Raw genomic sequence first — 16,626 nt, 5'->3', positions numbered from 1 at the left:
ATGTGCCCAACAATATTTCAAAATACTTAGGCCAACATGAAACCATGCAGCTATTAACCAACAACTGTAAACCAAGTTTGGATACAACTATTGGGCCCAAAGAATGTGGCCCTCATTAATACTCACAATGTCAGTGCCAAAAACAACCTTCCCACTATCATACATCTAAATAAAATAAAACTGTTAGCAAACTGCTTATCCACTAGAGCGCCTGTGTTAGAGAATGTGTAAGAGTAAGTTGGCCTGACGTTTCGATCCTAGCAGGATCTTCTTCAAAGGCTAGAATACATCTACATAGCAAGTATGACAAAGTATCCATCCCTCTGATGTTGAGTTATCTCTGACCAAAGCAAGTGTCACAGACGCACATACACACACACGCACACATGCAAACGTCAATCTGACTGCATACGGTAGGTTTCTTTGCTTGAAGCAAGGAACCAAAAAGTAGTGAAAAGTACATTGTTCTGACAACAGATATCGTGACGAAAAAGGAAGTAAAAGTTTAAAAGAAAAGAAGGAGAAGAAGAAGAAGAAATAGAAGGAGATAAGATAAAAAACGTTGGTAACATTTAAACCACAACACCTTAAATGATGTTGATATAATTAGTAACATAGTATATGTTTATATGGTTAACAAAGAAAATATCATGTTTTCTTTTCGAACCACTGATTTGAAAAATTCACTTCAAATACTCTCATTGTGTTATATCGCACCTTGCAATTTAATCTAGTCAAAGGTATAAGATTTATAATCCAGCATAAGTGTACAGAAAAAAACAAACTATGCGTGTTTGTGTCTGTGCAAGCCAACCAGTAAAGAAAACTTGTGCGTCTGTGCCAGGGGATATATGGGTAGGGGCGGAATTGTTTTTGTTCTCGAAACAACGTATTGTCATTGAAAACAGAGGCAACACACAGGTGTATACAATATAATCACCATCTGCTAAAGTAACAAAACCATAGGAATAATAAATATTGACATCAACAAACAGTACCTTAAATATGGTAATTTAATTAAAGTTATCAAAAAACTGATACAAGTGACTACTAACGACATTAATGATATGGAAAATATAAATTATGTTAATTTTTTTTATTATTTGATCGCAGAATGTACTTACTAGTCTATGAGTACATTTACATTAAGACTAGAAAAGTAATTCCATTTTAAAAAGAACTTCTTTTTCCTACAATAAAATGTAAAGTAAATTGAAATATGTTTTGCAAAACTGTTTCGTTTAATACTTAAGTTTAGTTGAATTTGAAATGAGGAGAAGTTAGGGTGGGGTGAGATGAATGGATGGATGAATGGAATAAACATGGTTCTTCCCATTTTTTTACAAAGGTTGTTGACAATTAACTATTTCATTCCGAATAAGGTGAAACAAGTGCCGGCCATTTTATGTCACTATATATATATATATATATATATATATATATATATATATATATATACAAATATACAAATAAACTGAAGGTCACTGTTCCAAAGGGAGAAAAAAAATTAAAGAGAAAAAGGAAGGAGGCAAAGAAATCAAGAAAAATAGTCTTATAAATGAGCATTAATTTTGGAACATAGTTGAATAACACTATTATTGCTTGAATGAACACAGATCAATCATTGCAAGAGTAGAATACAGAGAAAGCTACTTAAAAATTATAATTGTAAAGAAAAACTACAATAAAAGCAAAGGTAGAAAGGATGAAAAAACTGCCCAAAAAAAAGAGAAGAAAACAGAAGAGAAGAGAAACTAACAAACAGACACATCTGTATGTTGCATTCATCTCTCACTTAAACATCCCATAATATTATAATAGGTACTAGACCCAACCCCATCATCTTTATAGCATGTATGTTGGAAATTCCTTGCCTGTGCAGATCATGGTAGAAACTACTGGCTCGCTGATATAATAAATAGCTAAGCTAAGTCGCCGTATTGGAGCCTCAAAAACTTGCAGTGGATGTGTTGCATCTAATGACATGCCCCCTATCACTACATCAATGCCTAAGGCCCCTCAACCCAGCGTAACCAGGTTGGTTCTCGTTCAAACCGTTTTCCAAATGCTTGAATTTTCTTTAAGTGAACAAAATATAATTTTAAGCACCTTTCCATATTCCAGATTTAATTCTATTCTACGTGTGGTAGGCTAGTAGCAATATCGTCTCACTCGCAGGACTATTTGGGTGAGGGTTTCTTCAAAGAATAAATATATATAATTTTTTTATAGATAATTATAAAAGTCAGAGGGCCCTGATGCTTTGAGCCTAGCAGGCAGGTACCTATGCCAGAGGCAAACTACAGAGTTGTTTTAGGGAGGGTTGGGGGGGGGGAGGGTACTAACAACTAAAGAGGAAAACAAACCATTTAAGGAGGTACGTATGTCATTTAAAGTAGAGCACAATATTCTTGTCCTGTACATTATGGTGGGGGCATAAATGAGCACAGCTGTCTGTATGTAGCACCATTTTAAAGATCTTTTCTTCGATACCAAAATTATCTAAAAGAAATTGAATTAAAGTTTAAGAAAAAATTTATAAAACCGGAAATCAAGATGATGGAACAGACTAACAACAGGGAAAAAAAAAACATAAAAAGGGAAAGAAATTTAAGGAAACGATTTCGTAACTAAGTAACCTACCCAAGACAAATAAAGACATCCGAAATATTGATGTAGGCGCTTACAGGTCGTTTCCTTCAAGGTCAGTTTTGAAGTATATCAAATCTTTTACAAACGTATTAATTTTTCTATGAACACCTACTCTCAATGGTCAACTTGGCACGGCTATCCTCAGAAGGTCAATAAGGCCACTTGCAAAAAACTAGGACAAAGAAATAGAGCACCAAAGTTTGCTGGGGATGGGGAGAGTGGGGAGGGGGTGAGAGGAGTGCAAGAAGGGTGACCAGCAAAAATCACACCGACAAACCAATCAAAAGTTTCAAAGTACCTCATAGTTTAAGGCTAAAAGACAAACACCAAGGGTAATTTACCTTTCTGTTATTATATGACAAGTGAATATTAAATGTTATGTTCATTTCATCAGAAAATATATCAGTCAAACTGTAATTTTAAGACATATCGACAAGTCAACATACTTTAAAGTTCTCAGATATTAGTACTTGTTTAAATATTACACATATAATGGTTAAAAAATTAAAAAAAAAAAAAAACATATTTAGAAGCCCTTTGTTACAAAAATACTATAGATTATGGATTTAATATAAAGAGTGTTTTGGATAAAATATTGATCAAAACTCAGCTACAGACTAATTTTTTTATTTTTGACTGTTGAGTAAAGTTACTGTGGAAAAGTTACCTGTGAATAAGTGACTGTTTCTATGGATAGTTGTACTTCAAATGAGCTTTCAGTACAAATTTATAGCAACAACAAATTACAAGGACGCTTGCTATCGGATTCAAGATTGCCTACTAAATGCAAAGAGTTGTTTGAGAAAGCAAATGCTGCATGAATTGGTGCCAGTCGTGTTTGTTAAGTTTTAAAAAATCAAGAATGACAAAAACATCCTTTGTGACTAATCTTGGTCCCCCTCCCCCCTCCCCCCTCCCCCCCCAACTCAAATAGCCATTTTAAAATCTGGCAAATTCAAAAAGATCTTTTCTTCGATACCAAAATTATCTAAAAGAAATTGAATTAAAGTTTAAGAAAAAATTTATAAAACCGGAAATCAAGATGATGGAACAGACTAACAACAGGGAAAAAAAAAAACATAAAAAGGGAAAGAAATTTAAGGAAACGATTTCGTAACTAAGTAACCTACCCAAGACAAATAAAGACATCCGAAATATTGATGTAGGCGCTTACAGGTCGTTTCCTTCAAGGTCAGTTTTGAAGTATATCAAATCTTTTACAAACGTATTAATTTTTCTATGAACACCTACTCTCAATGGTCAACTTGGCACGGCTATCCTCAGAAGGTCAATAAGGCCACTTGCAAAAAACTAGGACAAAGAAATAGAGCACCAAAGTTTGCTGGGGATGGGGAGAGTGGGGAGGGGGTGAGAGGAGTGCAAGAAGGGTGACCAGCAAAAATCACACCGACAAACCAATCAAAAGTTTCAAAGTACCTCATAGTTTAAGGTTAAAAGACAAACACCAAGGGTAATTTACCTTTCTGTTATTATATGACAAGTGAATATTAAATGTTATGTTCATTTCATCAGAAAATATATCAGTCAAACTGTAATTTTAAGACAAATCGACAAGTCAACATACTTTAAAGTTCTCAGATATTAGTACTTGTTTAAATATTACACATATAATGGTTAAAAAATTAAAAAAAAAAAAAAAACATATTTAGAAGCCCTTTGTTACAAAAATACTATAGATTATGGATTTAATATAAAGAGTGTTTTGGATAAAATATTGATCAAAAACTCAGCTACAGACTAATTTTTTTATTTTTGACTGTTGAGTAAAGTTACTGTGGAAAAGTTACCTGTGAATAAGTGACTGTTTCTATGGATAGTTGTACTTCAAATGAGCTTTCAGTACAAATTTATAGCAACAACAAATTACAAGGACGCTTGCTATCGGATTCAAGATTGCCTACTAAATGCAAAGAGTTGTTTGAGAAAGCAAATGCTGCATGAATTGGTGCCAGTCGTGTTTGTTAAGTTTTAAAAAATCAAGAATGACAAAAACATCCTTTGTGACTAATCTTGGTCCCCCTCCCCCCTCCCCCCCCCCCCAAACTCAAATAGCCATTTTAAAATCTGGCAAATTCCACAACCATATACAATGCACAATCAAGTGAGAAATTTGCCCATGCCCAAAGTGGTTTCAATCTTCAAAACTCTAGCAAAGCTCTGCAAATGAGTTGTAATATTTAACCTGCTAACTATCTACCATAAATAAATCTATCAGACTTGCATTGTTTTCAAAAACAGTACAAATATATCTATATATAAAAAAATAAAACTTGTTTAACATCATTTCCATAAAGCAGCTGATAAAGGGAGTTATTCTACAAAGAAAACCATTTACAGGACCGTTTTTGAATGTAAAATTAAAAAAAAAAAAAAAAATCCTGTGTTTCGTAGGCTATGTCAGCAAAACTCTCTTACTCACGAGGAACTCGGAGAATGGATTACTGCTCTGTATTAAGTACAAACATGTTCTATGTTTGGCTGTCCTTACTTTATACTTCAGTTTGACTAAAAATGAGCCTGTGTTTGAAGACTACTATTAAAATAACCCAGATGCTCTGACCACCAATGTTACAAATACCTTCTTCCAGGTTTTCTATATTGGAGAATGTGTGTGTTGAGTTATGGCTCGTTACAAAACTGACTGTAAGCAAGATTGGATTATCGACCCATAAATCGGGTTTCTTCAATTTACCAGGCATTTGGCTTGCCATAAGAGACTGCAAGCCAACAGAGTTGTCACAGCAATCTACAGGGTTGTTCACAAGTCACTTTATTTTGAGTCCAAGTCAGGTAACGACCAGCTACTGTCCTGACCCCAGTCACCGTAAAATCTGGGGAAGTAAATGGTTTCCACAAATGGTTTCCATCCTTTCATTTTCGAGAATGTGCGTGACGGGTTACATCTCCGAGAAGAGTTAATAGAGAGACTGCAATGTCATATTGTAATCACATTGCTCTCCTTGTGAAACTAGCTATAGGCAACTGATAATAGGATAGAGGGTGCTAGACACATTTGTCAGAGGTCTGGTAGTAGGTTACTTTAGGTTGCTTTTAGCAGATGTGAGAATTTGACATCTCCCTGCTACCTCATTGCGGCAGAGACAAATACGAAACAAAACAACGCAAAAATATATTACTGGCAAGGTGTAGCATCGTACTTCCACAATCTCCTCGGGTCGCTTGGAAGTTCAGCCTCTCGAATCTTCATATTTCTTTTGGTCAAATTCCGAAGAAAGAACAGTTACCAGGTTTCATTTCTTGAATGATCTCTTCCTGACGCTTAGCACATTCTTGAACAGTTTCCCCACTTTGCTTCCACTGGAAGATTTCCTTTCCTGGCTTTCGCTGCTCCCTTCTATCTGATCCACGATTGCCAGTAGCGATTCGAAGTGATCTGTTACAAGAAGATATCGAAAGGAACACAAAATAAAAGATGGGAAAAAATATTCGACGACGACCTCTAATGTAAAAAAAAAAAGAAAAAAAAAAGGTATGGGTACATCTTACAATGGTTTCAACTATCAACTGGCCAAAATCGGGCAACTGTTTGTTTCTGCGATGTTGTATTCATTTTTGTACCACCAGGAGATTACATCTGGTGGACTTATTTCCATTTAAAATTCTCAGCAAGAGTTGTTTGATTAAATATGTTCCATACAGCAATATCAGATTCACTGCATTTAAATGCCAAGGTAAACTTTAAATCTGGCGGGAAACCAGTGGGATTTGGAACGACAAGAATTTGAAAGATTGGGAAGGGAAAGGAAGTGGGTGTTGACCTGGAAATTGTTTCGAAAAGAGCGCAGTGTCAACCAATTTGGATCTGGTTCATGTGGATTGGAGTGCATATGTTGTGTGAAGGCAGGTTTATGGTATGTTCATTTACAACGAAATATGATGCATCGCAACTGCGTAGCCACACGATACTTGGTTGTCAGTACAAACCAGTCACTTTTAATTGACGTTCAAAGTGTGTGGCGGGCGGCCAAAACGGAGGGTGGGATATTGTGGCATTAAAATAAAAATTCACAAATGACAAACCCCACCCTCTTCTCCCCATATTTATGGCGGCCCAGATATCTCTTACCTTGCTTCAAATTTCCGATAGCACTTGTTTTTTCCAGAAACTTGAGGCACACGTCCTTTGGTATCTTCAGCTCTCTCATGTTATGGAGTATCGTCCCGAGCTGACCAAATGTTGTATTTTCTTCCATTTCGTCCATCTCCTTTACGTCGAGGGGACTGAACACCGGAGGGCTAGAAGGGATGAAATATAAAGTTCAGAATTATTTCAAGAATTGATCACAGAAGCTAAAATGATCCAACTAAAAAAGATGTAGAGTATTCACAAAAATGGGGACAACACACATCATCAATATTGACATAAAAAAAACAAGATTTTTGATACAGGGAATTCAAATCTCTTTCAAATGAATTTTGATATGCTTTGGCCCGGAGAGGGATTCAAAACAATTCTGCGTTCCATCAGGTGAGCCATGCTTTCTTCCCTGGATATGGGGCCAAACCGTTATCATAAACTTTTGCATGTATTGTACTCATCATTCTTCATCATTAAATCAAGTGTTCTGATGACAATAGATTAGAACCAGACAATGTGACTTTTATTTGTAACATTCGTCTGTTTTGTTGTCTGTTTACTGCCTCTGAAAATCTACCTAATACTGTCCGAACATCGGACTTTCCATCCTGTACATGACTTTTCCAAATAGATTTATGTGTCTTCCCCGCACGTTGATTATTTAACACTGATGAGCCTTGGGTAAAAACAAAATCACAGAACTTTGCAAAAATTGCGGTATAGGCTCCAGTTTGCGTATGTTACAGTGTGTTAGGATATTAGTATTTGTCCCCGAGGTAGAAAAGAAATCACGGATATTGCGCGAATTCGCGGGAAAAGCTCATGCCTGATTTAAACAGTTTTGCTTTTAATGAAGGAAATCCAGAGCTACTGTTGGGTTAAAACAACACTGACGCTCTCCTACGTCGATAAAGTCATAGACAGAAATATGCCTCTGCGGAATGGTCCTACTATAGCATTAAAACAACATGCCCACTAGATATAATCTTTCATTATATTCATTTACACTGAGAAGATGATCTGCTAGGATAAAAAGTCCATAGCAACCATTCTAAATACTTATACCTATTCACTTCAGGATTACTCAGTAGATAAACTGTTTGTTGAACCAGAAATAGAGAGTTAGAGAGTGGAGGAGATAGATATCAACAAACTATGATTGCAAATGATAGAATGGCTGTGGGTGGGGGAAGAAGGGGTTGTGGTGGAGGAGGGGGGGGGGAAGGGAGGAAGAGGCAAAGATTTAAATGGATGTAATTCAGTGTAAGTGTTGATAATTCTGCTACTGTTTTTTACCTCTGCTGATGTTTCCATCTTGTTCTCTCTTGGTGCATTGCAGTTAAGAAAGCTACATCCCAAAATCTCATTGATTTCCTGTGAATGGATATAAAAATGACCAATTTACTGACCCAAGTAAATCTGTTAGCTAAATCATTCTCAAAGAATGACTTAAAAGCACAAACAGGCTGACATCATTTCGATATGTTACAGATTGTTAAAGACAAGTAGAATGATATGTCAGTCCAGAGAGCTGTTCGTCAGAAGTTTATTCGGGGCAAATTTTGACGTTTCTCTGGTAGTTCGAGATGACCACATTTCTGGTCGGAAGAACAAGGCCAGCTTGGAATGACACATAGTTGTTCAAATCAAAATCAGATGGTATTCAACATAGCTAATATAGGTAGGCTATCCAAAGAGGAGTTTTACAGGCCCCAAGCTGGTGTTCTTATTCACCTAATTGAATTGGTAGTCCTATCATCCACCCGAAGGGGAGTTTTGAAGGCCCAAAGCCGGTGTTCTTATTCACCAAACCTACCCATCTCTCCGACAGTACAATGTACTGCATATACAGTTGTAGTCATTCTTTGTTATTTGGCTATATTTCTTGGGACAACCATTCTGCGGTTTGGACTACCAGAAACAAAACAAAAAACAATAAATGGGATCCTTAAATTTTTGTGAACCTGATATCTAATCACATACTTTAGTGACGATGCTTACAAGATTTGTTTTTTTCTTAAATTTAAAAAACTTACCAAATATGTTGATCTTTCAGATGGGTATACAGGAATGATAAACTTTTGTCTTCATCATTAGTACCATTATTGGACAAACCTCCTGTAAAGAGCAGAACAAGGGAAGACAGAAAAAATGTCATAAAAAATCAACTTTTCCAAGACATCACTACTGAAATATTCTCAAAGATCCAACTTCTGGAGTTGTTTATAATCGCTTATTAAAGACAACAAAGAGAATAAGGTTTACGTCAAAATCGGTCCTTCATTTTGCTGGTGGCACAGATCTAGTACATAAATGCCAAGAAATGATATACTGTAAAACAATCGATTTTTGTATAAATTTAACATTTGAACATTGTCAGCAGCAAACACAGGACGGCACTTTAGTAGTGCTGTAGAATAACCACTTTGAGGAGATATGCAGAGGATAGGAAGTTGGATTTAGAAAGGTTGAGCAAGGAGACATGGGGGGGGGGGGATGGAGAGTTTGAAAGATGAAGGAAAGAGGAAGAATGAAGGATGTCAGAGAGGAACTAGTTCATATGTCTTCTTTGAACCTAAACTTTATGGAGGTCAATTTTTGAAGGTTAATATCACCTAATATTAATTGATATTGCAACACAATAAAAAAAAAACCCACAAAAATACAAACAAAGTTATAAACGTGATAATTCATGTTTTGGGTAAACTTTCTCTATATATTCTTTACAGACAAGGAAGTGAGCATCACAAGGTTAGTTTTACTGTTTTCGAGTCTTCTTGTTCCTATATATACTGTCAACAAGGAAGAGAGAAAATTGATGTTTTGTGTTACACAAAGTTCACAGAATTAAGTTTTATGACTCTTTCAAAATTTAAAGGCAGTGAAGACTCGCATCAAACTGCGTGCCGCACTCTGAAAAAGTTAACTTTACGTTGCTTGCAAATGACATTTTCTTCTTGGAGCTACAAAATGCAGACAGTAATGAAACGTGATACCTTGTTATCTTTTATCTAGACCTGAGATGTCCACGCTGCTATGTACACTGTGTTGTGGGTATTGACTGTAGCTGTATGTATTGACTGTACACTAGTGTCTAATTACCTACGGTAGCAAGCTGTGTGTGCATTTTCTGGGATCGATGGTGGTGTCTAACACTTCTGTTACACCTCATTTTAAACTAGGTCAGATTACCGGCATTAGAGGTTTCTTTTTGCACTAGTCTTCACACCCTTTAAACCGAAAAAATATATATTTCTTATTTATCCAAAGGAGAACAGCTCCAAATGTGTTGTTAGCTAGTAAATAAAAAATCAGGGCTATCTTTATTGAAACAGCAAGAGGTTGTACACACATGATAAGGGCGCAAATAATTCTCCCATCACCCCCTCCCCCACTCTAGTCTTCCTATCATTAACTTATGTTAAGATGTCAATGTGCAGACTTTCTAGCTCACAGTGTGAATACTTCTACATGATTATCAAGACACAGCAATGACCGCTAAAAGTTTGTGTAAAAGTTCACAACAATTTGGAACCCCAGGTAAACAACTGCTCAGTTTCACTTCACAAACAAAAGCCATAATCGATTCCAATCTATCCAGTTCCCAATCCAAGACCTATCCAGGCGTGAATCTGGTGGCGCTTAAAATCACCGGGGGCTACTTTTTTTCTGTGTAAAAGTAGGCGCTGATTCAATATCGTAGACTGATGATCTGTCAATCAACGAATTGAAAATGGGTTTATTTATAGCTCCAAATATTGACTATCCATAATCTTTTGGTACTCTAATTAATGCTGCAAATAATGGTTTTCAAAAGAGTTTTGGAATTCAAGGTTTGCACAACACTTTCACATGTGCTTTGAATTTCTCTATGGCAAGCATAGCCCAAATTTAAACTGGAGGGGAACCAGAGGTTATCGGCAGCCAGCAATAAAAAGGCAATAGGGGGCCAACATGAGGAGTATAGTTAAAAGGAATATACTGTACCAACAGGGTTATCACTGGTCACCCTTTTGATGCTATTGCAGGGAGAAGGGGGGGGAGGGGTTCAGAATTGGCAAAACAAGTTTAAAACCTTACAGTAAAGTTTACTTTGTTTTCCTTTCTGTATTTCTTCTATCATTTTATAGGGGCTTATAGTGGTCTTTATTCTAGATAGTGTCTGGTGTTTGGTGTTTAATTCTCCAAAGATCTATTGTGGTTGCAATTTTCTAAATTTACTTCTCTCTAAAGTACCTTCCCCTTCTTGAAGTGTCTCTACGGTAAAGAAAATGGAGAAAATGTTAAAACTCAAGTTTTTGACTATAATACTGTAGTTGACAGCTATTGCAACGGCAATTAAATTTCCGTCATATCAGATTATTGTACCGTCAGGCTTGAGTATCTATTGGCTGCCGTCTTTCGCCAAATGTCTGTCTTTGGGAAGAAAACGAACTGCGTTTTCATCCGTTGCCTATTGCATATGCCCAGCCTGGCCAGCTTGTGCTCAGTGTTGTCATGGTAGTTATGACATCAGAACCAGCTGATGTGTTCATAGTACTAGTTGACATTTCTTGAAGGAGAGTAATTGCTGCATATAAACTCTATAAAATGTAAAAAGCACATGTATGGTCATTAAAGTTAGCAGCAGGGTGTTAAGAAGACAATGCTTTACTTACCCGTAGCATCGTTATGGTAAAATGTAAAGCACATATTCATTAAGGTGGTAGCAGGTGTGAAGTCCTCAGCCTCGTGACATCTGGAAAATAACAGACATTAATAAAACATGTCAATCAGGGTTTCGATAAATAACATAACAGTAGACCAAACCATGGGGTGGGGAGGGGGGATGAGGGGGTAGTGTACAAGATATCTTTATCATCCACATTACAGAAATGCTACTGCTTAACGGGTGGTTCAAAATGCAATGTAATTAAAGACATACAAGAAATCCTTTTGATACACTTTCCTTTTATAACTAATTTACATAATAATCACCTCACTATCATAAAAAACAGTGCAGTAATATAATAAAGTGATCTTTGATTTTAATCATTTTTACACTCCCTTTTTTCAGGACATTCGATGCTTTGTGACATCACTGAATGACTCATGTGTTAATGTGACTCCTGTGTTAATGTGACTTATGTGTTAATGTGACTTGTGTGTAAGTGTGACTCATGTGTTAATGTGACTAATGTGTTAGTGTGACTCATGTGTTAATGCGACTCATGTGTTAATGCGACCTCATGTGTTAATGTGACTCGTGTGTTAATGTGACTCGTGTGTTAATGTGACTCATGTGTTAAATGTGACTCATGTGTCAATGTGACTCATGTGTTAATGTGACACATGTGTAATCTTGAAACATGTGTTAACGTGACCTCATGTGTTAATGTGACTCATGTGTTAATGTGACTCATGTATTAATCTTTGTTATAAGAAACAAATTTACAGGCTACCTGTGGTGAGTGATTTAGAGTAATTAATTAAACTAAACGTTATGCCACAAGAACTTCAAGCAAATTGATAATAGTGACATGCCACCAGGCTTCCATGAAAGTGTTTGCAGTACACATGCAGTGTTACTACAGCACATATAAATCACCTTATATGCACCCCCCCCCCCCTGCCCGTTTAGTAGTAGTACTAGTTGACTTGAACTCTGCCCAGGCACTTTCTCAGGCATAGCAGTTCTATTTCAGCCATGCGTGCTCTTTATCTACCTGAAGATCAATGGACACCTATGAACAACATTGTCCTACTCACTGTAATAGGCATTATAGAAATCATGAAAATAGCTCTGCGACTCCCATCAAAATCCATCAAAGATTGACCATTTTACAAGTCTTTTCTTAATTCTAGTTTCAGTTCTGAACAAACATTAGCTAATTATTCGCATCGATGATATTGCAATCTAATGAATGCCTAATTTTCTGTTATGTTATTCCTTGTTTTCATAACCTTCGTTTCAAGGACACTGAACACAGGTTTGTGGCCTAAGGCAATTTTTTTGAAATATTTTTATTGTCGTCTTTGAAAAGAGGAACATCACATTTAAACAAATGATATATGTGGGCTTGTAAATAGGGGTTAACCCTATTAACGGCTAACATAAGAAATTTTGATCCGTGTGACATTCCACGTCATAAGTTTGCACATATTTTGAATAAGTTTTCCAGATTTATTAAAACTTCAAATGTGGCAACAAAAAGAGCTTTTCAAAACATTTTAACAGATTTCGAAAGATGATTATCACACACGACAAATGTACTGAATATGGGGTAAATTGGCTAGGTGTCCGTAGTATTGCTAAAGCTGTCTAGCACTGTACATAATCAAAACTACCTGATAGTCTAAATCACAAATATTCGAGGGGCCATTCTTGTCTGGATCAGCCATTTAAAATATCAAAATTGGTAACAACTCAATGACGCTTTAATAGGCTATACTCCTGGCTCCATTTTTGGTAGAATAGAGAATTTTAACCTCGGTTGACTTTTTATCAGAATAGAGCTTTATCTCGTTAAGGAACTCAAGGAAAACTTAGGTGTAATGCAGAAATGTGGTTTCACCAAATAGTGATCATGGCCACAAAACCATGAATCATGTACTATAAGAGAGCAAGAAAGCAAAATGTGATACCCAGTGACTTAAAATAAACATGCTGAAGCGGCCTCCAAGTAGTGGGGTAGCTTGTTCCATTGATGCTGAGTAAATCAATTTTGAAATTATTTACTTCTTTTTATTTAATTGGCTAACTCATTGCATAAATAATTTATGATGTCACACATGAACAACTCATCAAAACCTGGATCAGCATTTTTCCATGGAATGTGCAGTAATTTAAGAACCTCCGACATATATACACTCGAAATTTACCGATTCATTTATGATGATTATATACATGTAAATTTACATACATTTAACGGGACATTTCAGTATAAACATCCCCTCACGCAGTTTCAAAATGATTTGCCACATTTTACAAAAACTCATTTCAATTTTAATATTAAAAGGAAAACCAAGAGCAATACTGCAATCATAGAAATAAAGTGGTGGGGGAGGAGGGGGGGTGGGGAACTTCAGTTAGCATTTAAAACTGAGTCACTCAACTGAAGTACATTTTATATCGCAATATTTAACAGAACAAAAGTAGGACCCTGGGAGTCGGACCCCATGACGTGCATTTCACAAAGCTATTATTTCTTCGTCACAGATTTCAACTCCTGTTTGCATGCACTTTCAAATGTCAATTGTCACTTTGTTCTTGACACTGTGATAACAAAAGTGAAGTTAAAACCATTGAAAAAAAAGAACCCTTAAAGGTCAATTATAATGACTGTACGGTGGTGATTGCTTCTTTCTAACTTTCTTTCCATCGATGAAAAAGCTTTTTGAGGACCCTCCCCCCTACCCCCCCTCCTCCTCTCAGATCATCACCATCCAGTTGCCTCTGAGATCACATGATTTTTATCCTCCATGAATGTAAGAACGTAGAGAGAGTGAAAGGATAGCTAATAAATAATAAATAAAAAGAATGACAAACAAAAGCAAACAGCAGTGATGATTTTATATTTTCAAAATCAAATCCACTTGTGGATGTTAAACATTGTTTCAATTGACTCTCAAGCACCTAATTTCCCTGGTTGATAAGTGACTAGCGCTGAACTTTTGTTTTTAATTGTGTCAACTTTTGTTTTCACAGGGTTTCGTACCGGGCTAAAGATTAAAACTATTAAAATATGTATATTTCCCAATGTCACAAGTTTTCTGTTTAGAAACAAGTTTTTTTTTCTTGAGGATCGCTGCCTTTACTTCCTTGTCAATCGAAACAAGCAAGTTTTTATGCCGCCGATAAGATTGAGGCAACATGAAAGACACCTTTCAGAGGCTTCGCTTTATATCTACTAAACTTTGTTGATGTCGAGATTTGGAGAACGTGGTGAGTGAAGGTTTTCAAGTACCTACTGTATGTCTGCCGTCAGCTGCAGTTGATGTAATGTAATGTTAATAAAATCTTATATAGCACACTATGCGCGATGCATCTGTGCGCGCCGCTTTACAAACAATCTAGAATAATGACAAAAACAGTAAATACATAAATACAGTAAATACATTTACCATATACAGAAAAATACAGGAATATGAGATCGAAAACGATTAGTTGACAATCGTAAGGAAGAGGTTAGGAGAAGAGACTCCAATGGAGGGCGGGGAATGGGGGGAGTGTATCATGGGATTATCGACCGTAGCATTAAAAATTGTTGCATCCTTCAAATATCCAAAACGAGAATTCCCTTCCTTACGTTTGTTCGACAAAACGACTACGATGTTGCATATTAATTAAACGCAGTGAAGACTGCCATACAGTATAATTGTGATTAAAAATTGGATATATATGTAACCGTCCATTCTGTTTTCATGCTTGAATATATTTTCTTCCACTTCCAAAGGTTTAACATGTTTACGACGTGACTTTTGCGGTTTTTTTGTTGTACATTCCTTACGTTCTGATGTATTATAAATCTGATATTATCAGTACTTACTTCACAATGTCCCATTGTTCTATCTCTGAATGCAACTTTTGATGCCAGTTCACAGCAGGTACTTCGTTTTGCAGGCGAGAATTCAAAAGTGCGCTCAGAGGTTAGACAATAACAACTGCACTGTTGACCGGCTTTATGCCAGGTCACATGGGGTGGGGGGAGGGGGGAGGGATGAACAAACTTTTTTTGTTCTTCTACTGTACCTTTATGCATACAGCTGATTGGTATCATTCAAATCTGATCCCTTCTAACTATTGTGCATTTCGAATAAATTTACGTCGATTTGCGTGTAGCATGTGATCTGTGCAATATATACATTGAATACAGTAGTTGTGTGCTCTTGCTCTGCTGCAGTTTCACACGTTATTCGTGAAAAAAGGACTTCAACTGGCCCACATTCCAACTAGTTGCTACTATCCAAAACCACTTTTGTTGCATACAACAGTACAACGACACTGGTTATCATTTTTGTGGTTAAAGTTATTCTCGTGCAACAGAAGACAGACAAACACACATTGTTGATACCAGCTTAAACATGATTAAAACAGCAGTGACAAATTCCCAGTTTGTCAATTTTGAATGCCAAAATGTTTTTTTGTTGTTGCTATTTTCAATGGCCAGCTACAAATTTAAAAGAAAAAGGTGGGAACTGAAAGTAGTTAAATTCCCCCAAAGAATGTTGATTTTAACCATTTCATGTCGTTCAGTCCGACGCAAGGTTGCATACGGGCATTTTCAAACCAAATTTGGTCTGTGATGGTCCAGCAGAGAGATCCCCCACACAATTGCTACCCACATACAGGGCCAAATTGTCATAAGATAACAGCAGATTTGTATTTGGCACTTTATTGACCTATAATTTGGCTGGTTGCATCACAGTAAAAATTGGCAACCTACAGTACAGTACTACTGTAGCTGAGCAGAAAGCCAAAAGTCTTGGCAATTCCTAATGCCACAATTTTATATGATTATTCAATGATAACACTGCACACAGTATGTGCAAACTTCTGACCACCAACTGTTTAATTTCAATTTAACGAAGCACATTCACACTTTAGCTTATCACCTATAAAATGTTTCCAGGTTTGACTTTTGTTGACCTCATATGACCTTTGACATCCCCAAAAACCAATAGGATTCTTGTGCTCATTGAGGTGGATCAAAATACTATGTAACAGTGGATCCCCCACCTTGGACTTTAATTGATTGCAATGAATTCACATTTATACCAAATTTAAATTTCAACCATCCAGTAGCATTTTAGTTTACTGGTTGTATTTACAAGCCAAACCATAACACACACATACACACACACGTTTGTATTAC

General features: G+C 36.4%; 1 protein-coding gene across 4 annotated transcripts in view; it reads right to left on the bottom strand.

The window, feature by feature from the left end:
* Positions 1-1,081: 1,081 nt before the first annotated feature.
* LOC139964226 (uncharacterized protein KIAA0513-like) overlaps positions 1,082-16,626 on the bottom strand; it is a 40,014-nt gene continuing 24,469 nt past the window's right edge. For all 4 annotated transcript variants that reach the window (XM_071965679.1, XM_071965688.1, XM_071965696.1 and 1 more), the window contains 5 exons: positions 11,431-11,510; positions 8,809-8,890; positions 8,069-8,146; positions 6,761-6,930; positions 1,082-6,067 (listed from right to left, as the gene is read on the bottom strand). In XM_071965679.1, the coding sequence (XP_071821780.1) occupies positions 5,925-6,067; positions 6,761-6,930; positions 8,069-8,146; positions 8,809-8,890; positions 11,431-11,510 (553 nt within the window). In that variant the 3' untranslated portion in view covers positions 1,082-5,924. The remainder of the gene's footprint in view (positions 6,068-6,760; positions 6,931-8,068; positions 8,147-8,808; positions 8,891-11,430; positions 11,511-16,626) is intronic.

The sequence above is a fragment of the Apostichopus japonicus genome, chromosome 3, assembly GCF_037975245.1.
Source record: "Apostichopus japonicus isolate 1M-3 chromosome 3, ASM3797524v1, whole genome shotgun sequence".
Lineage (NCBI taxonomy): Eukaryota > Metazoa > Echinodermata > Holothuroidea > Aspidochirotida > Stichopodidae > Apostichopus > Apostichopus japonicus.
Note: the sequence above shows the minus strand (reverse complement) of the source record. Positions and strands in the feature narration are given on the sequence as shown.